At 42.0% G+C, this 23130-nt stretch overlaps 1 protein-coding gene across 2 annotated transcripts in view; it reads left to right on the top strand.

The window, feature by feature from the left end:
* The window catches only part of med13a (mediator complex subunit 13a), a 78466-nt gene that overhangs the window by 10853 nt on the left and 44483 nt on the right, over nt 1-23130 (top strand). For both annotated transcript variants that reach the window (XM_044222257.1, XM_044222256.1), the window contains one exon: nt 9610-9778. In XM_044222257.1, the coding sequence (XP_044078192.1) occupies nt 9610-9778 (169 nt within the window). The remainder of the gene's footprint in view (nt 1-9609; nt 9779-23130) is intronic.

Here is a 23130-nt window from a genome sequence, read left to right as displayed (position 1 = left end):
GCTCTCTGCCATGTAGATTGAACTTTGGAGTCCAAGCCAAGCACATACCGTCTGTGACCCTCCTTCATTATGGGACATTGTGCCTGAAGTGGACTCAAAATGGGAGCTGAAGGCTACGATGGGCAGCTCATTCAGGCTTAACGGGTCCTGGTAATTACCTGGAGCGTCTGGCTCAGGCCCTCTAATGGAGTGTGCTACATTTCAAGTAGGAGGGGGTGGTATGGAGACTCTATATTTGGAAATTTTTGGAGTCTGTCTTATGTTCTTACACTGGCTTTGGGGAGATTAAATGTAATATGTATTTTCTGTATCAGGAGATAGAAATTAGATAATGAATATTGACCACAAAATCTGCGCCGCATCTTCCTTCCAGGTATTTTAAAACAAAATGATGAATCATGTTTTGGCAGGACTCTTGGCAGGTCTTGTTTTAGATGTGGTGTTCCTTGAATTCTTGATTCAACAAAAACAAAACAACAACAAACAAAACACATTTACAGGGCATCTATTCCTCTTGAGAATGGTCTTGACGTGGACGGTCACAGAAACATGCATCCTGAGCACCAGATGAAACGTTTCACATTCCCCACTCCCCATGTTCCTCAAGTGTTTTTGGACCCTGACTCAACTGTGTCATGGTGTGAATGGTTCCCAGATGGGCGGTGTAATCCGTATTTCCTGTTTGGAAGCTGCTGCTCCCATCTCTCTAGTGGAAGACGTCTTCCTCCTCCTCCTTGAGCCTTTCCCCCTCCTGTAGCTGCTGTGGGGCTCTGCCAGTGAAATGAAGCAGAGCAGCTTCTTTAGATGGATCTGAAGTCAGCCAGAGGGCTTGTTTTTCTCGTCCTCCTTCCCCAACCTCCGATCAGTGTGTTCAAGATGGTGTGTCCTGAGAACTGATAACACAGCTGAGTCGAGACTGGAGGGATGACGGGACCTCTGTCTAGATGGCTTTACCTGAAAGTGAACATTTTCCTAGCTTTAGAAAACCCTGTCACCCACACCTTTCCCACGTTTGGGGGGGGGGGGCATTTATACCCACTTCACACCTTCTCTGGTTCTCTTTTCATTGTTTAAACAGCTATTTCTGTCACTTTTCATGTGAACAACAGAGTGCAACACTATGAATGTTGTCCAGGAGAAACTGATATTTGTCTCAAACAACATGTCGTTGCATAATTTGGCCCTTAGTGCAGTGGACTTGTCAGTCCTTTTGCTAAGGCCCCAGATTCCTGCTGGTTTTCGCTCTGACCATCTAATTGGGAATAAGAGGATATCATGTGAATGCTGATAGAATTAAAAAAAAAAAAAAAAAAAAAAAGATCACTGCTCTGTCAGTGTGTGTGTGTGTGTAGCCCAAGAAGTAGGATGATGATTGACAGTCTGTTCCGTTTGTGGACTCTCCCGGGTGCTCTGCCTGTGGAGGTGCGACTCGACAAATACCAGCTAGCGTTGGCAGGGCAGACAATGGCAGGACCAGCCCAACCCGTGCACTCAACTGGAATGTCACAACTGTTGTTGCCTTTTAACCGCCACACTCAGTTTTTTTTGCCTTTGGCCCTAGCCTCTCTTGGGATTTTTTTAAAAGCTTTTCTTTTCTTTTTGTGTTTTCAGCCTCTTTTTAGTCTTTAGTGCAATGTTGGCGGTAAACATGAAAATCCGCTCTTTTCTTTTCATTTCGGCAAGCTGAAATGGCGCTTGCTCATTCCCCCACCCCCTTCCACCCTCATTAGATTAGCGGCCTGTGAAAGTCTTTAATTTTGAGCAAGTGCCATTTCTGTATACCAGTGTGCCAGTAATCCCTTCTCTCCAGGGAGATGAGGAGAGAAGGAGTGAGCTACAGAGATGAGAGTAGTGAAGGGCGGAAAACTTGAAGGATCTTTTAATGTCTGACACTTAATCACCATTGAAGGAACGTAAGGGAAACCACCAGGCCCCTACTCTACACCATTGGACAACCCGCCTTGGTAGTTCTAACACAACGAGAAAACCAATTCTAATCTTCCCCTGGCCATGCACAGAAATTATTCCCAACAAGTGAATGCAATTGCTGAATTAACCCCCCAACCCTCCCAGCATAGGCATGTATTCTTATGCAAACACATTGCTCTCTTCATCGTCCTCTCCCCTCAAAAGCGGGTGGAATATCCTGACCAGAAGCATCCAAAGCAAAAGATAAATGGCTGCCTTTTCCTCCCCTCAAAGACCCACTGATCTTTTTTTGCATAGAAATTAGTGGATGTCTATCTGTGAGGGTAATTGCTCTGTGGTACATTTCTCCACAGAGTTCTTACTAGTCTGTCCCGGTCCCATTTCTCACCTTCCATAGCGTCCTTCCCCTATACGACGAAGTCCCTCTGGGGCCTCCACTGCTGGCAGTCTGGCACCGCGTTTCCCTCTTGGGTCTTCCTAGTTCACTGTTCCCTCAGCTGCATGTGACTCTAGAGTGCTTGGCCTCACATTGCAGTCATTCTTTACTTTTTCTGATTAAGTTGAAGGTGAAAAAAATCAAAGCAAAAATTAATACATTGTTGTTTTTTGTAAAGCGAAGGTTAAATGGGGAGAGACGGTCAACTGCTGTCCAGAACAGGTTATCAGCAAGCCATCGCCACCGTGGTCCCTGGAGCTTACGCATCTATTCATCACTGGGTGTTGTCAGATCTCTAGAGAAGGAGAGAGAGAAATGGTGGGGGAGGGAAGAAGAGGATTGCATTTAAAATGTCCATCTCCTCCACCAGTTGATGATGAACACATTGTTTGGGATCTATCCAGTGATTTGAGGGAATTTAGCAGCACTTGTGAGCTTGTTTTCTACCATGATCTGACAATTGTTTTGGTTTTTGCTGGTGTGCAGTAATTCTGTGAAATATTTCTAGCTTTGCCAAGTTCATAGGATTTTTTTTTTTTGTTCTTGTTTGACCACTCTCCTCTGTGCCTATTTGAATCAGGGGTGAAATAAAAACAACCCTGCTTTGCACCTCAGGGCAGAATATCCAGTTCCAAAGGGCATATTTCAGTAGTCTCTAAGGGCCGCGTTGGCTGAAAGTTTCACTGTTTTACCGGTCAGACTATTTTTTTCTTGTCTTCTGTGGAGATCTCACAACTTCAAAATTATTGAACTGCCCTCATATCTGTGAGAGATGCTCTGTTTGAAGCACTACCTGCAGAATACAGATGTTTGTTGACAACAAATCTCCACAGCATTCAAATACCAATACATCTGTTGAAATTATGTCTGCTTTTTTTCAGTGCCTTGGATTTTTGTTGTCTGTACAGTGACTTTATGATAAGCCACCTGACCTAGGTGAAAGATTCGATCTACTGTTGATTTTCTGTAAAATAGACGTAAACCCTAAAACAGAGAAAGATGTTGTTGATTGTCAGTTCTTTTTCCGGGGGGGTAAAAAAACAGCATGAGCAGAACAAAGTTATTGGCAAGTTGGTACTCTTAGGGTCGGGTTATGCCAGAAAAGACAGCTATTTGACCATCCAACATGTGGTTGGTGGAGTATGGAGTGTACACTTTTTGTGGCACAAGTTTGCATTGATCATCAGCGAGCCTGTAGCGAAAAGAAATAGACCCGTTTCCTGCTCTCCATATAATCATAAGACTATTCCTGCAAACTCGTATCCAATACAGGAAACAGTTTCTGAATCTAAAATAAAACTCTTACAGATAAAACTGGTGCCAAGTGTGCGTGACACCAAACATCATTCGTTAGCTTCCCTTCATCTCCATGGCTAAATTTTGCCTCCACCTCCATGGCTGTGAAGGGAAGCTAACGTTAGCTATCTGATTAGGTTTATATGAGCAAGAGGTAGATAGCTTCAAATTAACAGAACATTACTGCAAACGCTAGTAAGTAGAGCAGCGAGCTAGATTGCTCAACTAGATTAGAACGAAACCAACCGTGCCATTTTGCATATCCAAAATGTCTGCCTTTTGTGTTTCTGGTTCGTCTGTAAGGATTGCATTAGCAGTTTGAGTAGGCTTAGTAGACCCCATACTTTAGTAACCTCGACAGAGACGGCTAGCTAGCCGGTGATGAGTATTGCTCGCTGGCTACTGCTGAGGTAAAATTTAAACTCAACGCAGATCAAATAATAGCATGTTGAACTAAAAGGCGCAAATGAATCGGGATGTTTGTGGAACTGTAATGTTGCGTTGGAGAAGGCTCGTAGTATAGGCCACAGGGGGCCATCTACATTGAGTATTTGGTGGCCACAGAGTAGCTTTTTGTGGCCATCGGGCATGGTTAATGTCAAACCCTGACCAGTATCAGCTTTTTCCCACTTTGAGAAACATGCCTGTGAATTTTAAGCGTTAATCTTTATGACTTGACAATATTAAAATGTAGGATCATATTTATTACAGAGCCAAATTCTTACAGCAAAATGTCAAGCCATCAGTTATGTTGTTGTCTGACTGTTGTTGCACTTGCAATCCTATTTTAAAGATTGTAATGGCATATTTGGTTTCTTGGATAGTGACAGGAGCGATGACACACAAAAATGAATGTGATACAGATACAGTCCCACAGGGATATAAGGCCCATTGTATGCACTGCAGCCCAGTGGATGCCCCAGGCAAGGATTCAGAAAGGAGAAATGCCTCACTCACTCTTTAGAATTTCCAAATGTTATTGACTTGGACAGCCTGTGAAAGTCAAAAAAAAAAAAAAATTGAAATCTCTGCACTTCAGCTGTAAACATGGACAAAGGGTGTCCAAAAGCTATAAAGTGAATAGTCTGGGCCATGAAGTACTGGCCATGGCTAAAACTAATTAAGGAAGTGACTTAGAATAACTAATTGGGACAGAAAACATTGCTTTCTGGAATGACATTTAAGCATCCTCTTAATACTGTAAAAGCTGTATTTTCTCTTTAATTTGTCTCAGCAAATGACATATTCGCAATTTTTATACTATTTAAACAACACTGGAAATACTCCGTTTTGGTGAACGTTTGTTGGGACTACACACTGGTTTGCTGTGGATGTGTATCAAAGATAATCAGTCAGTAATACATGTGGTTAACCTTGGCTCAGGATTTGTGGTGCTTTCTCTTTTTTTTCCCTTCAAAGATGGTTCTAAACTTCAGTGTGCAACGCAGAGAGTGATGAATAGATACACCCAGACCAGCTCTTAGGAGCAAAAAGTAGAGGAGGCCGATGGCTTTTGTGCTTGGGGATCAATTTTCCAGGGCTAATCTCCTGCCTGTGAACCACCCTCCGCTTTCCTCTTTTCCTCCTACTCCATCTTCCTCTCTCGCTCCCTCTGATGGATCTCCATTGACTGGCACAGTGCAGGGACTCTGGCCCATGGGTGCCGTCTCCCTCTCTTCTCTTTTCTTTCTCTCTTTTTCCTCTCTGCTCAAGAAATATTCATTAATTAGTAATGGAGACTTTACAGAGCACCATTGGTTCTCTCCCTCTTTCCTTGCAGATAAGTAGGAAGAGGAGGAGGAAGTGGAGGAGAGAAGAAAACCTTCTGGCCAGGCTTGGTAGAATCCCCCTGAGCATAGTCGATCACAAGGCATTAATCTTGCTGTTTAATGACCGACTGCTGCTCTAATTGCTTATACACAGATGAGCAACTGGGGAGGGGACCTCCGAAAAATGTTCCTCAGCCTTTACTAAATTCCTTAACTTTCTCATCAGTTTATATGGACCCTAGAAACACTCAAGTGTTGTGTTGTGATATTTAGGCATGTTTTTAGGATCAGCAGCGTACTGATGCTGCATTGTATCTCAATGTTATAGGAAAGGTGTTGTGTGCTTTTGTGTCAAAAGGTGTTTCCTTGCAAGAGGTATTTGTGAATATTCTTGATAGAACCGTTGTGCACCCGCTTAAGAGCTCTTATAAAGGTCAGCTCATCTGGGCCTGCTGCACAGGAGGCAGAGACATGAAAGTGTCCCAGCCATCAGCTGAGCTCATAAATCTGTGTTTAAATGAGGCCACTCATCTTTCGCCCTGCGCACTGACCACCGCACACCATTCCCCGCTCCCCATCACATGTGCACTCACAGATCTGTCACCAAGCTGGAATTTTGGGTCACAGATGTAAGAGAAAATACATTTTTTAAACAAGCTGTTTGTTCAATAGTTCTGTGCAATGTTTCGCTATTTTGCAGCTTGCATCTCTGTGGATTAATCAAGTGTCAAACAATGCTCTTTTACAAATTATGACCCACTCACTTTTCAGTTGACTACATCTGTTGATTATCTTTTATTTTTCGGTAGTGAAAAGTGTTTTTCCAATCAGGGGAATGTCATAAGATGCTGCTGTTTTAGATGTTGTTTTGATGTGGAGCAATGTTGAGAGCTGAGGCTTCTGTTCTTGCTTTTGTCTCAACCAAGGCTAGGGAAGACAAGTGCAACAAGGATTTTGTTACTGTGTCGTTGTGGCAGGTTGCGTTCAAAGGCATCTGTCATGGGCATTCCTCCATTTAAAAATGGCGAAGCCAAGTCCCGTCTGTCCCGGAGCAGAGTCCCCCGTGCCCTGGATGTTTGGTTTTGTTTTGAAAATTATTGGATGGATGGATACTAGATTTCAACTGCAATTTTTTGTGTCTGTCTGAAGCGGGGAGTGTTTCAGCAGACATTGCATGATGAACATCAAGTCGTTAGGAACACTTGATGTAAACCAGACGCCTGTTTTAGAGCTGCTCGGCGCTCGAGGGAGAGACTGAGGAGGAGCAGGCGACAGAGAGGAGGAGGATGTACGGGGCAGATGTGGTCTTGGCAGAGTAAAGCAGATGGGATTGCCATGATGCTTGATGTAAAAGTAGGTATAGGGAGGTTTCTGCCAGTTTTACAGAAGCCATCATCCACAGAGAAGTGAAGTAGGACTACAGGTTTCACTGCAAAATGCACCCGGGTTGATGTCTCTCTTGCCATAGATTTGAGCCCTACTGCTCTCCTCATTTTTCTCTCTTTCAAACGTTATCAGTCACACTGATCTGTTTCTTCAGCATTGGAGTTTGACATAAATCGTATTTTTGTTTTTCCTGTCCTTTCTCTTAATCCGTGCCTCGGTGGGCCGGCTTTCTTTTCTTGTTGACTTTTTGCCCTCTTGCCTGCCATGTCTCTCAGGATAGCCAGACCAGCTGCTAAATTACTCAAAGCAGAATTGGTGAAAAGAGCTCTTGATCCCATGCATACTCACATCTACGTTTTCTAGAAAGTTAAATGGCTTCATACTGTTGGTGATTGATTTTTATTCTGCAGTTGCTGTTAATATCTAATGGGAAATTGCTGTTTTCCTTCCTTTTTCCTGCCTTTGCCCTACTTTTCTGTGTTCCTGATCTGATCCCTCAAGATGTGTGTGAACCTGATGAATTAGTTTGTTGCTCTCAAATTCATTGGGCATGTAGGCCCCTTTACTTTGCAGCTAGCCTGAGGTTGTTTTCCTTTGGTTGAATGTAATGTTTTAAATGCTAGCTGAACTTGCTGTGTCTAGTGGAGTGCTGGCATTTGAAAGTGGATTTGATGGGGTTGCGATACCTTATTTTCCTTTTTTAGGAATTAAAATTGACACTCCTTTTACATTTTTGCCCAGCAGATGTTTATATTTACATCCATGCAACATAGCTGGGTGTTTGCTTAATTTCAGGAAAAGCATAAAAGCTCTCAGCATCTCCTTAAACAAGCTTCTCAGACCTGCTAGGCTGGCACAGGGCCCATGGTGTCTCTCTTGTTTAAGGAAGGAAATCAATGTAATTTCGTATTTTGATAGCCTTGGAATCATTTAAATTTAAAATATCTTCACCTACCTTCACATTACAACAGCAAGCCAAGGGTTCACTTAATAATTGAATAAACTTTGATTAACTTGCTTCTGGGCTGGCTTGTGCCTCCCTGGTGCATGCCAAGCTGACACGAAGGGTGGGTCACACCCGGTATTTATTTCGTCTGTTCTCAGGCAGAGACAGCACACTTGGGGAGATGTTTGCTGGAGACTTGACTGAAAGAAGCTTAAGTGCTGTTAGATGTGAGCAGTGGCTGTTAATGAGATTAGACCAGCATTCAGGCCAGCGCAGAATGTGATTCAGAAAGCAACTCTGATATGGTTGTAACGGTACATTTATTCATCCTGAACAGCTTGCTACAGGACACCCAGTTTGGTATGTGACTCGTCTCGGTTCGGTGCGCCATATGAACCAAATAATTACAGCCCTGTGAGCCTAACACAGTTTTAATTACAGTCCAACTGCAGGTGTGGAATAGAAACTCGAAAGTGCAAGTTCTACCCGAGAGTGTTGGCAGTGTGTCAGTTGCTTTCTGTCAGCTAAATTGTGCTTGCTTGGTTATCCCAGCCTGCATAACAACGCAAAAGAGAGTCCAGAGAAGACCATCACAAATCATGCATCGTCATGGTTTCCCATGGTGCTCAAGCACCGACTAGCTAAAACAGCAACAATGACGGTGACAGGGACGTTACACGTTTATTGCAGCTGATATGTTACTATATACAGTTTCGTAGAAGACAGAAAAATGAAAGAAGTTAAATCTTGGGTTTTCCCCCCGCACCGAAATCAAAATCAGGGTACTATTGAACTGTGAATTTGTGTACACTCCTAAATCTGGGTATTAAAACTGAATGTGCAGAGGAGAAGAAAGCACCTGAAACCTCCACAGCCTGAAAGCAGGCAGTAGCAGGTTTCTACTTAACCTCTCTCTGTGTCTCAGTGAGAACACTACGGTTTGCATTTTCATTGCCTGTTTGCCATCTTTTTGTGATGTGATTTTCAGATGTCACTTTACATATGACTTACTGTTTTGCATTCCAGGAAATGTACAATTTCTGTATCAAGGTGTCCAGTGTTAACTGGCAGGTCCTTCAAGATGGCTTGTCATTCTCCTTCAGTGATTATTCTTACAAGTGAATGCACAAGATCCTATTCTGAGTTTCCTATGTGTTTCATTAGAAACATAATTGCTCACAGCTCTGTGTGTTTATTAGAAAGACTGGAATTGCAAGGTGTTTCATAATCTAATCCATGGGACTGAATTCATGGAATGTTTAGTAACAAACACAAACAGTGTATACATATTCATGCTTAAGCCTCAGTTCCTCTTGAACTACCTACTGTACGTGGAGAGTTATAGTATGTTGGTGTTCTAGCAATTTTCTCAAATTAAAGTGTGTTCTTCAAAATGAAAAAATCGCAAAAAGTTTTTGCGGTTTGCTGTTTAAAAAAAAAAAAAAAAACACTTACCAGTGAGACCTTTTATGAGTCACTTTTTAAACTTAAAACAAAGTAACGCTGGGTGATTTTAAAATTGAATATTTTTAACTTCAACACTTGATATCGGTGATACAGATATGTTTGGTATGACAGTTGGTGCTCCCATACTTAATCTCGCAAACATTGATGAATATCCCCATTAGTGACTGTGCCATCAAAACAAGTGTAACCCTGCTTTATGCCATGCTTCTACCAACCACAGCAGTACCATTCTCACTGTAATTGTAAATGGAGTTTTTATGCTGTCAAGATTGACATTGTTTGCCCTGGAGAGTTCTTGAAGGTTTGTAAAAACGGCACAAAAACTCTTAAAGCTTTCCACTCTCCTCACCTTTTTCTGTCTCTATCCTCTTGTTTTCCAGCCGAGGACGATGGGCTGTGGGAGAACGGCCTTTCTTACGAATGTCGCACACTGCTGTTCAAAGCCATCCACAACTTGCTGGAGCGCTGCCTCATGAATCGCAGCTTTGTGCGCATCGGCAAGTGGTTTGTCAAACCCTACGAGAAGGATGAGAAGCCCATCAACAAGAGGTACGTTGGCACCACTTGTTCTGCTGAGTTCTTATCCATGTTGTCTCTCCTTTTTATGGCAGTGCCTGCGCTATGTAAATGGGTATTTTCTTGGCTTTTCTTTCTTACCGTTGCCCTTTTAGACATGTTATGTCTGTTGTTGTTAGGCTTTGATGTGGTGTGGTGCAGTTCAGGCCGAGCACTGCGCCAACAGACACAGACTTGACAGTTTTTTGTATGTAGTTCAGTGTGTAGTATTGAACCCACACGTCCAGGGTTAGAGGTTCCCACTGGGCAGCACTTGATTCAAATTTATGGATTCATATGGCTGCGTTGGATAGAGGCAGATATGAAATAGCATATATTGTACCTGGGATTTCCTGCTCATGTTTTATTTATCCAATTCAATTTTTATTTGAGCACATTTCTGTTCTTTCTTTAATATTAAGCTGCACAGTACATGCTTCGCCTTGTGTGGTGCTCTACAGTGATTCTTTATCTCCAGCTTAAAAAAGCTGCTTTCAATCAACAGTAGGAGTTTCGAATTGTATCTCAAATATATGCAAAATAAACTTGTTTTTAAACCCTAAGCGGCTCAGCTTGCTTGCAGGTTGCTTTGTATGGAGAGCAATTGGGCACTTTTGACAGCTGTTGTACCCAAGGCAAACAAACAAAGGATCTTAAATGGATCAGACTTTATATAACATTATTGATGTATCAAAAAAATGTCTGGATTGGCCCCAGTCCCAATCCTGTGGATCAGCTCAGGACATCCCTGCATTGTACACTACATTACAGGTGTGATATGCGAGTTTTAAAAAATACTGTAAGGGGCTGTTGTGCCGGAGTGCCAGCACTGTCTGTCTCCTATCTCTCCTCTCACAGTATGTTTGTGTACAACTGAAACATCCTCCACCTCCTCTTTCCTCTCTGCTGAGCTGGATTTCTTGCCCTTGGTATTGGGTTTATTGATAAGACAGGGTAGTGAGGAGAAAATGACTGTAGCAGTTTTTGCCCAGCACCCCCGCCAACTCCCTCACCCTGTCTCCACACTTATGTATGTAACTGTTTAGTTTAGTTTGCCACGAATCTTACAATTTGGCCCTCCTCCCTCTACCAGCTGTAACTTACCTGCAGTGAATCGCAGCAGCAGAGGGACAGAGGACAGGAGGAAGCACTGATACTGACTGATGTTTAGAAAGAATGAAGAACATCAGTCAGTATTTTGATGCCAGGAATAAGATTTGACATTTTCGACATGCAAGAATGTTTGTTGCTTTACATCTATGACACACCGTGTCCTTGTTCTGATTCATTTACTTTATTTATAAAGATTAAACATGACAATTAACTGTGGTTTTTGTTATTTGATGACCGCTAATAAATAAAACAATTTGCATAGGGGCAAGTAAAAATTGACTTGGGGCAAGTAGATTTCTGACCCATCTAGACAAAAACCTTAATGTTGAACCCTGCTTAACACGCAGCTTGTTTGCTAGCTCAAATGTAGGTTGTTTTTTTTTTTGAGTGGGGGTGAAAATTAGAATTGTAGTGTAAGGTGTGACTGATTAATGCTTGCATGTGTAACAACTGCAGGGCAGTATTGGATGAGATAGCAGACATTAGCCTCTAAATTGTGAAAAATCAATCAGCTTGTTTTTTTTTTTAATGCATTTGATAGCTAGCAAACTTGAAGCTGTATTTTATGTGTCAGTGTGTTATTGTTTTTAGAGTAGTTGTGGTGTTGTTGCCAGATTTCCCAGTCAGGTGACCACGGGGGCCACGCAGCGACATAATCTTGTGTGTGCACAGACTTGTGTGTGTTTGTTTGCGGGCCTGTTGCTCTGTCCAGGATAGAAACGGCCAGAACTCTGCTATCTGCTGTCAGCTTGTCTTCATCATAATTTGGGGTGGCAGATCAGAGTTACCAGCTTTAATGCAGACTCTTTCAGAACCTTGCATCTGTAGACAATGGCTCATCTCTCAGGACAAGTATGATAGATTTTCACTTAACTGGCAGAATAATAGACAAAAGAATAGGCAAAATGATACTGAAGAACAAGCTACTTCTCTTTTAAGCTATATTCATGGCTTGTTTTTAGCTCTATTGCCCCTTTACCCAGTACGCTGATCACAGAGGGCCCCAGTCAAGGGGAAAAAAAAAAAACAATGGTCTTTTCCTCTGCTCTGGAATTCACAGGCCACCCTCTGTCTGTGTGTCTGGTTCTCTCTTTACTCTCTCTCTTCACACTCTCGCTCCCCTTCCCTCCACCCCCCCTTACTGTCACGGAGCAGACTGGGCAGGTTATAAATAGTGGTGCAACCACCCTGAATCTTAGTTGTCGTCAAGGATGTTTTTCCTCTCCCTTTGGTGTGTTCCGCTGTGCTCCAGCCACGCTGGGATTTCGACAAACAAAGCACCACAAAACTGTGAAGGAAATTTACTAGACCCCTTTTATGTTTTTTTTGATGTCTCTACTGCGGCCAGACCAGCTGGTCTGACAGTGAAACGTTTCCAGTGCTGTTATTGATGTAGGGCTGTGGTGTTTGTAATTATTGAATGGCTCAAGCAATGTTGGTTTTTGTTTCTGTGGGACAAAGTAATGCTAAGTACACAGTAGGGCTGCTCGATATATCGTTTCAGCATCGACATCGTGATGTGTAATAGTCACACTGCAGGACGCGCAATGTCAAGTAAGGCGAATTAAGTCAAACACATCATGCTACAACTTTTTTTCTGCTTGATACAAAAGCAAAACTTGCAATGTTCTCATTTTCCATGACTAATCTACAAGAAAAGTCCATCTGATATTACAGAGTCCGAGTCTGATATTTGGTCCGATTTAAGGGTTCTTGGCTACACAGAGTTTCATCAGTTCTCAATGTGCTCTGGTGAAGGGGTGCACTTAATCAATTTTTCAAACAACCAAAGCAGGCCCTCCTAGTCGCCTACACTTTTTTGGTGGTTTGATAAACTGATCAAGTGCACCCCTTCACCAGATCACATAGCGAACTGATCGCGGTGCATGTAGAGTCTGCATGTCACCTGCCTGTAAACATGCACGCGATGCGGCTGCTGTCACAGATAATGTCCCTGGATGCTAAAAGCAGGCGTTCAGGCATGCAAAGCGGCTTTTGAGCACGTACATTCCCGTTATCAGTAGCACCTTGTCCCGGTGCTGGTTAAAAAGTTACTGTCACAGGGTTGGTCTGTGCCCTAATGTAAGAAACGCACACAACACACACACAAACTTGCTTGAGTTTGAGAGTTGTACCATCCTTGGCTGCGCCGGGAGGCCTGTTCATCTTCCACCACGCAGATTAAGCATACATTTGAACATTGTTAGAAATGGCACATTTCATGTAAATAACATGCGACACACAGGTCAAAAAGTTTATTAAGAAACATGTTGTTTTCCCCAAATACCTCTCCACCTGTCCATGCTGGTGTCAGAGTCGCAGTCTTAAATCAATGTAAATTATGTTATATCAGACAGACTTCTCTTGTAGATTAGCCATAGAAAATGAGAACCTTGCAAGTTTTCCTTTTCGATCAAGCAGCAAAAAAGTTGTAGCATGATGTGTTTGAGTTAATTTGCCTGACTTGACATCGCACGCCCTGCGATGTGTTTATTGCGCATGTACACATCACAATGTTGATGCTGAAACGATATATCGAGCAGCCCCAGTGAATGGTATTTAAGGGAGAGCGGAGTACAGTATGTCAGAAGCGACGTCATTCAACTGCATTATTCTATACATAATACCATAATTTATATTTAAATCTAGCCAGTAACGGTTTTAGATTAGATTTGCTTTCATTTAGGATGGGAGAAACATGTTAACATTTAGAAAAGATGATGGTGCCTGAGGAAATTTAGGCAAGCATTTATAGCAGAGTTATAGCACAGGGCTCGAAACTAACTTTTTCACCACTTCCCAAAGCATACTTTTGTATGTTTGTTGACAGACTCGGTTACAAGCCAAATAGCCAATCTAAGCGTTCAAACACATTAAAAAATAATAACTTTGTTCACTCACATTGCACACCCTGCTCATATTGTCTACTCTATCATGATCATGTATATGAGCGCCATTGATGATTATGTAACGTGCTTAACAATGGCAGACCACAGGCTCACCATCAATAACATGCTTCGCAGTTACACTTGCTTACCATCCCACAACCATCCCAAATGACAAATCTGAAATGTTTTACGACCCGGGCTCGTCAAGAGAAGGAGTGGTGACTTGGGACGCCCATACAGTAGTTTTTCGAGTCCTGTAAGCTAGTTCAGCTGGTTGAAGGTTTGCTGCCGTTACAATTCCCAACTAACGTTATTCACATTTTCTCACTAAAAGACCGGAATCAATCTAATTATACATACGGTAAACACTGTATATGTTATTGAGAGTGGCCAATTAAATATATTGAGCTTTGAAAGCTATGAATTTTAAGTCTTACCGTTTTCTCTCAGGTAAAGTTACATCCAGCATTTGCACGATTCCCACGGGATCACAGCACTCACTGACGTCTGCCAGTAGAATGGCGAAATTGACGCAAGGGGGAGCGCTAACATCGTTACACAGCAGCCACACTGACGAGGCTGCTTGCGGATGTGTTTTTTTTTTTGTTTAAATCGGCCTCATGAGCGCAGACATCGGCCGATGCCGGTTATTTCAAAATGCCAAATATCGCTAATCGTAACCTCAGCCCCAGACCTCCGCCTGTGTTGAAATGTTTAAACCAAGCACCCCCCTCCCACCTCCTTTCTCATTTTAGCCTGATGTGAAAAACTGAATTTTCAAACTTTGATAACGATGACCTCTTTAGTAGTTATTTTATTATTATGAAGAATTAACCATATTTTTTCCAGAGACTCCCAATTTTTGTGAGCCTGCAAGAAAAAGAAATATGTCAAGAATGAAGTTAAAATAAAATATTGAAAACAACTTAACTGTTTGTAATATTTTTAAAAAATAAATCACCGCGCATTGATTGGTCGAAGCCTTTGTTTTTAAAGTGAACTGCAAATGCAGCAGTATGTGTTGATACAGCTGACAGTAATTCTCTTTGTCTGTAGTACACGCGGCTCCAAGTTGTGCAGCGTGGCTGTTTCTGTGAACCTTATGCTGCTAGGTAGACTGGCTTCAGGAAACAGAGAGTGGGAGAGAACACACAGGGAGGGAAGGAGGGAGAGCTCCTCTTGGTTGTCATGGCAGCAGGAAAATGCACCATGGGATTGTGTGTTTCCAAGGTGAAGCGGGATGCTCGCGCTCTATTGGTCAGTTTAAGGCAGACTAACTCGTTGACTTGCTCCTAATTGGCTGCAATACTGAAATTCAGAGCAACATTAAATCCAGCCTGCTTTGATGTTTCAATTTGATCAGGACAAAGGGGATAACATTTCTTTTTATCTGCTTGTTCTGCACTCACTATTAAAAGCAGCATTTACAAGATCTGCAATGTACTCAAACTGCACTGCAATCAGGAGAGTGTTAGATTACTACTCCACTGTATTTAAATATGTGTATTCTGTTGTGCATTTAGTTGTTGGTGTCTGACTGAAAGCATCATTAACAAATCAAGCTGTTATGAAATGAGCTCATCAGCTCATATTTCAAGAGCAAATGATAATGAATTAATGTAAAACATAGTTATACGATAACAAATATGCCTGCACAAACATTTTCTGCATGACTGTGTGTTATGTGGCTGAGGACATTCTTCGTCTGTTGCTTTGGCCTGATGTTGGGAGGTGAGTGTGTGAGTCCTGGTGCGCTGTGGCAGGCGGAAGCAGAGAGCAGCACTCTGTTAAGTAGGACAGTGCAGGATAAAGGGCCACTGCCTCCAGTCTGGGGCTAAAGCGCTAAATTTATCCCCTCCCTGCTCCCAGCACAACACAAACACACAGGGAGACGGGCACACAAACATGCTCGTCAACAATCGGCATGCAAGCCAGTCCACACCGATGGCAGTGGAGGAGTTGGCACACAAGCTTTTCAATAGAATTATTGGTGAAAGACACAAGAAAAAACTGCATATATTACATGTTGTATATATACTAATACTGCTGATACAAATTTACAGGACAACTCAGCACCTCTCCTAAGTACCCAGCCCCCAGCACTCAACCCTCTACCCCTTGGGCTTCCCTATACTTCATCAGTCTCTCTAGCAACAGGAACTCCAGGGAGACTGGGCTGTGGGACCATGTGACCCGGCACTCTGGATATATTATGTTGCTGGAGAGATCCTGTCCAGAAGATAAATATGGCTCTTAAAGGAAAATACTTTTGTTTTTCATTGGTATGGGTAATTTCCTTAATTGCGCCACAATCATATATTATTAATAGTCCATTTCCCATTGCAACACTTCAGTTTTACAATTTAAATCAAAGTATTTAGCATCACTGACCTTACAAAGACCCTACAATTTGTCTGCTAATATACCCATTTTAACTATATACCCGCATTTGAACTGTCAGCCTCAAGGCAAACCATAGTATTTATGTTGACTGCACTGGTTGAAACTATATTTATTCATGAAGTTATTACCTGATAAAAATAAGTAAACCATTTCTCCTTTTAAAAAATTGGTATCACACAGTCGACAAGGATGGATTATAGATAGATCTATCTATCGATCAAGATATAGATAGATATAGAGATAGATATAGAGATAGATAGATAGATAGATAGATAGATAGATTCTAGCATTTTGAACAAGGTATAGCATTTCCAAGGGAATGAGATCTATGGTTTACAGAAGCCAGTATGACTTTGATTAACATATCTCATGACACTGTATGCACAGGGAACAAAACCCTTGAAACAAGAGACCATCAGAAAACTCATAGCACCTTTTATTGTAATATTTTTTGACCAATTTCCGCTCCTGAATGCCTTTGTCATTTCTTCCAATGCCAGCTAGACGCCCTGAGAGAACAAAGAATTTATCTCTAATTACTGAAATTAACAAGCGTCCTCGTCTTTTTATGTATTGTAGCACTAAGGAAACCCGTATTTGTGTCTGCAGTGGAATTCAAGTGAAGCAGCAGGGACAAATTTCCCTATTCATGGAGGGAATCCTGTGTCCTTACATTTCCTCTGCTCCCTCTCAGTTCCCCTGTTCTTTACACCCTCCTGCCTCCACAGCAGCTGTACCCTGCATTCCTCCCATTCCTCCACATTTTGCCATGTGACCAGAGGCTATGGCAGAGTACAGGGCCAAGCAAAGGTCTGAAGAAGTCGTCATAGTTAATCCGTCAGGCATCGCTCCCTCCCTGTCTCCTCTTCCATTCCTCTCTGTCCTTTTCTGTACTGTCTTTAATCCAGAGGTTCAGACAGATGACCACATTTAACGCTAATACCTTATATGGTGTTAGACCTTTCACCTCATCGCTGTAGACTACAAGGTGGCTGCATTATAGACTGAACTAGCCAAAAATGTTAAAAGATTTACTGGAACCTCACCACAGGGTATGGCGAACTCCAGAGAAACCTTGAAATAAAGTTACTCCAAACAGATCTGTAGTAGCCAAATGGAAGTTTCTGTTTGAATTCACTGCATAGGCTAATCATGATACCAAAGAATACTTACATACTAAGGTCCAGTATGTAACATTTAGGAGGCGCTATTGGCAGAAATGGATAAGTATTATAAGTATTTTTTCATTAGTTTATAATCACCTTAGAATAAGCCATTTTTATGTACAGAGGGAGCGGGTCCCCTTCTACGGAGGTGGCCATGTTGCGCACACACGTTTCTACAGTAGCCCAGAACGGACAAACCAATCACTGGCTCTAGATGGGGCCTTTTGCAAGTTTCGTGAGTTTCGCGGCCTCCAAAGTTTCTCCTCCACGCTTGGAAGGGAGGATGATCTGAGCGCTATTCAGATGGTTGCAAACTGCAATTTCAACACTAGATGCTACTAAATCCTACCAATTCGACCTTTAAGACAACCTTGAGGGTTGCAGAATACGTAATCCTTACAATAGAGCCCAAGATTTGGGGGCTGTAAGTGATCCTGTCTTTGTTTCTTCTCACTGTATAGACAACACCGTGCAGCCATCAGCTAAAGCAACTCATAGTTCATCCTCTTTCTTCAAAGCTCAGTTGGTTTAATGTGGTTCATTTTCAGTGTATTAAAAGTGCAATAGGTTTGATTCCATGATCAGAAACACTTTTTGTGTTTTTAATTTGAAGTAATTTCTAGTTCAATCAAGGTTTAGCTGTTAACCTGATATTGAAGTCAATTAATTTCAGTCACAGAGCTCCTGCAAGTGGATTCATTTGCTCAGTAAAACAAAGAGATTAAGTCGCCCTGTTGACCTTTCTTTGTTTCTCTGGGATACAATTAAGAAAACCCTAAAATTTGGTCATGGCATTAAGTTACATTTCCGTGTTGAATGTGTCATAGCTGGTTGTCAAATTTTTTTACACCACACTAACTACAGTGTAACATTATTTTCAAAAAGCATATCAGTTAATTTGAGAGAAGAAGGCCAAACCAGGCCTTGCCTTTGTGGGTTAACTGCAGAAGCCCAGCTTTAATCCAGGATGAGGCTGACTAATTGGCCATGTCTTTGGGTGATGAACCTTTTATTATTACAACTGCACAACTCATATTAATAAGGGCACGATGACCTAATGACTCAGTGTGAGCATGGTTTGAAACAGGCTTAAAATTCCATCCTTTTTACATAATACCATAACTGTAGTTTTTCACTGATAGAATGTCTTATGCTACACAGTTAAAGAGTAGGATTGTTTGCAAGTATATTATCTTCTTTGAATAGAGTGCATATTTTGACAATTAAATGCAGATCACACAGCAGTGATAAGTGCCTCTTTCACAAGAAGGAACAGATGTCGTGTAACAATCACGATGCAGTTGCAGAGTGATTATGTGAACATGGTAATGAGCGTAATTACTGAAATTTTTTTTTTTTCAGAAGAGCAAAGGTATCTGGCTCAGATTGAGACAGTTGCTTTTTAGCTGACAGCAGGTGTATTAGAGGAACCCTGGGGTGTGTGTGTGCGTGTGATATAGCCTAAACAGGGAGGGAGCTGGAACCTGACTTGTTGTCAGGGTTATGTCAGTATTATCTTTAGTCGGCTCCGGCTGTATCTGTATGTGGCTATGATAGACTTGCAGAGGATCGGATTTCTCCTCTTTTTGTGAACCTGTCGTTCTATCTCTTTCCATTTCTCTCTCCCTTCCAAGTTTAATCTGACATATATAAAGAGGCTCACCCCCTCTCCATTTCTGGCAGAGGGAAATCAATTCAAAGTAATAGAGCTTTGAGTGTGTGTAAGTGAATGTGCTGGCCTTAAGAGTTTTAGTTTAGTGTTTTCTCTAGCTCCTAGTCTCCTGTGTGAACTGTGTGCTAAAGCCGGTGCTGGTGCGTCTCTCAGGGCTCTGTGTGTTTGTGTGCTTGTGTTACTTTGGCAGCAGACAGTGCTGTTGTTTCCCAGTGGTCAGGTGGCTAGACAGTAGGGAAGATTATATCACCCTGGAAATGTGTCCTCTAATTCCATGCTGTTTACCACCTTCATTCTTTTTTTCCCGCCTTGAAATATTCTGATGATGTGTAATTATTACTATCATGTAAACAACAATGCAAACTCCTCAGTACCAGTTTTCAGAAAAATGGCCTCCTTGTTCCTTTTGAAGAAAAAGCTTTAATAACTAACCGTGGCTTCTGGGCAAGGCTCTTTTACGTCACTGTCCATCGTCAAAACAATTCATCCTTCATGTGGCGGCTGATTGTTATTGTAAGCTTTAGTTCCAGAAACATTGTTTAATAATGTGCCAGAAACTATGCCAGCACGTCACGTCACTTCAGCTGCACATGGCCCGTCAAAACATGTTTATATGCTACAGATTGTAACAACAACCAGAGGTGACTGCTGTATCCAGTAATGCAGAATGGCCAGAGATGGACGGGTGACTATTCCCAGCAGTAGGGACACTTGCTGCCGCCGCTGCTGCTGCTGCTGCTGCTGTTGTTGTTGTTGTGCTGAGGGAGTGTACATGAGCTAAACGGAAGCTCAGTTCTTAGAGCGTGGCCAGCCAAGCCCAACAAACATCTGTGGAATGTCACAGCTCTGCAGCCTCCTTCCTCATTCTCCCCTCTCTATTTTCATATCTTCCCTGAACCGTCCTTTTATACTTCAGGCTCCGTGGCTTCTTTTTCACTTTTGATTCACCTTAAATCACGTTTCATATTGCCTTTGTAACTGTGTGTGTGCATGCATTCATCTGATGCCTGAAAAGAAGTGTGCAACTCTTCAGCTGGAATATGTTCAGTAGCTAATGGTCAGTGATAGAGTTCTGTCATCCTTTTCAGTTGTGACACAATGATTTGTTGTTGATTTTTTTTTTTGGTGCACCAACTAGCTAAAACTAACTGATTGATTAAAAAATAGCGATTAAAATACTGCAACAATCCCTTTTAAGTTATGTCAGTAAAACTCCCCGAGAGGCTTGTAAAAACAATTCACCTTGAAGCAAACAAAAGAGGACAACCAAAAAATCATGTCAAGCTGAGGCACAATTGTGTTGGGTAACAATATCTAAAGAACAGAACCAACATATTTTAGAATAGTGCAGAAAAATTGACAGGATCAGGGAAATAAATCTCAATGAAAATTCCACTAATCCATGAAAATTTGGCAGGAACATCATAATCCTGTGATACAAAAATTATAGTGTTCATTCATTTATAGCAGCTCAGACAGTAAATGAATTGGGATGCTCTGTCCCTGTAGGTTTACATGGACAACTGCTTTTGCTGCCATTCGCTGTAACAACAAGCCATAAATGAATCTGCTGGCAAGCCTTGGTACAGATAACTCGCAGAAGATAATGAGGTTGTGTCATTGTTTTATTCAGAAAGAACAATCTTGTTTCTTTCCATCATTGCAGTTGTCCACCATTTTTGTCAGATAGTAAAAAAATGTTTTCCGTAGATAAGAAATAATTATTTTAAGAACAAAAGTTTAAGTTAATATAACTTAGAGGCCAAGATGACGTCTTCAAACTTAAATTTTGATGGGTATTTTTCAAATGTTTTTGGCATTTTGTACATTGAACGATTAATCGATGAGAATTTAATCGGCAGATTAATTGTTAATGAAAATAAACCTTAGTTGCAGCCCTAGATAGTTTGAGATTTGTGGCAAAAAATGTGTAATATAGTGTCCAGTGCCGTTTAGAAATGTTTGAGGAAATTGAAAAGCAGTCTGAATTTTGACATGGGAGGACACTGTTCTGCTTCGGTGTGTCAGTCGGTGCAGGTACAGTGAATAAGCTTTTGGATAAAGTAAAATGTCAAAAGGCCTATTCTGTATACCGCCAAGAAATAAGCTGTAATGCACATACCTTTTTGTAGATAAATGCTATATCAAAACTTTGGGATGGTAAAATGGCTGATCATCTGTTTGTGTGCTACGCAGCAGACCATCTATGTGACAATGATAGAGGCTGTCAGTCCAACTTGGCTCCCTCCCTCACTCCCTGCTGCTGCTGCGCAGGTCGCCGCCGGCCTTTGGCACCTCATTTCCATGGCATGCCAGCTGAAGGCAAATGTGCCCACCTGCCCTCCTTTGTATGTGGCCCTGCTTCAAATCCTCACTGAATTGTCTTATTGTGTCCTTGCTGAGCCAAAGGCCACTGACCATTTGCATCGGAGAGGTGGAGCAGGGAGTGCCTACAGTGGCGTGCGAGCGAGCGTACGCTGTGTGTGGCGCAGAGGAGAGGAAACGGAGAGCAGATCAGAGAGCATCCCCGTCTTTTTGCCACTTATAGATGAAGAGGAGAGGGGAGTGGGAGGAAAGGTGGAGACAGAGAGAGAAGATGATTAAAAGATCTTGTGGCTTTTTGTCAGGCTACAACGGCAGCCCTCCCTCCTTCTTATCCTCTCTCAACATGACTAAGAGAGAGACGGAGATAAAAACGTGAAGTGAGATCCCACACATCTAGTTAAGGAACATGATATTCTGACAAGTATCTAGTTGTTTTGAAGGCTGTTAAACTCAGTATTTTGGGTATACTGCTATATTTTCTCTCCATTCTTCATTTAAACAAACGAGATGAGAAATATTTAGTCGTTTAAAGAGGGATTTCTGTGTCCATTGGCTCATGCACAGTGTGCTGCTGACAGGTGGTGTTTTAATCACACACATGCAGTTTTCTGTGGTACTCAACACTGGCCTGGGTTTTGGCTTTATTTATTTATTTAATTTTTTAGGAGCAAGCAGTATCTTGCTTAAGGGGAGGTGACATTCTAAAATCCCTGAGAACCTGAGTCTTGAGGCAGATTCGACCTACTTTAACAGACACAATGTGTCATGGAGTAGGGGCCCCCGAGGGGTTCCTCAGGGGGTTCCTGGGGACCCTTAGGCAAAATAAGAAATAGCTTTCAAATGGAATCATAATTTCATTATGATTTTAATTTGTAGTTAAGGAATGTTATATGGATTTCTATGTTTATCTAAAAGAACAGTTCGGGAAGTCACTGCGCCAGGCCAAGACATAGTCCAGCACACAACCCCCCCGTAAAACTGCATCTTGTTGTTTTTACACTCTGGGTTTTGAACGGATTAAGCAAACAAGATAGATATAACATGTTAATTAGTTGGCTTTAGAGGTGCTGCCTGGTGGAGTTTGTTACAGGTGGACAGAGCCTGGCTAGCTGTTTCCCCCCCTGTTTTCAGTTTTTATGCTAAGCTAAGCCTACTGGCTGCTCGCTGTAGCTTCGCATTTATTGTACAGACACAAAAGTGCTATTGATCTTCTCATCTCAACTCTCAGCAAGACAGCGAATAAGCGTATTTCACAAAATGTTGAACTATTCCTTTCAAGATTTCACCTTTTTTTCATAACAATTGAGTTTATTACTAAATTATATCCAAAAATAACCGTGTATGTTTTTATCTTGAGTTAAAAAGTTTTAGGGCCTCAACATATAAATCTTTAGAAATCACTGAAATAGTCTCCTATATTCATGTCTTGAAAACATCGGCCTGTAAAAATAAATAGGAAAATACATGTTGAATCAGTGTTTTGGCTTCCCCATGCCTACACTTGACCTGCTCACCACAAACACACTTTCCCACCATGCTTAGCAGCTGTTGTTTGCCAGTGTATGTGTAGCCCACGTGCTGGGGCGTGTGTGTGTGTGTGTGTGTGTGTGTGTGTTTGCCTCACCAGCAGGCCATGGATGTTTGCAGAACTGAATTTGGCACAATGCTGTGTGCTTGCATATGTCACATGTGTGGACAGGACAGTGAACACTCCTGTACACAGACAGACAGACAGACAGATCCAATAGTCTTGTGCTGCAGTTTGTCACAGCACAAGCT

This window comes from Siniperca chuatsi, linkage group LG14 (genome assembly GCF_020085105.1).
Source record: "Siniperca chuatsi isolate FFG_IHB_CAS linkage group LG14, ASM2008510v1, whole genome shotgun sequence".
Classification (NCBI taxonomy): Eukaryota; Metazoa; Chordata; class Actinopteri; order Centrarchiformes; family Sinipercidae; genus Siniperca; species Siniperca chuatsi.
The sequence above is the reverse complement of the archived record's forward strand: the minus strand, read 5'-3'. Positions and strand labels throughout refer to the sequence as shown.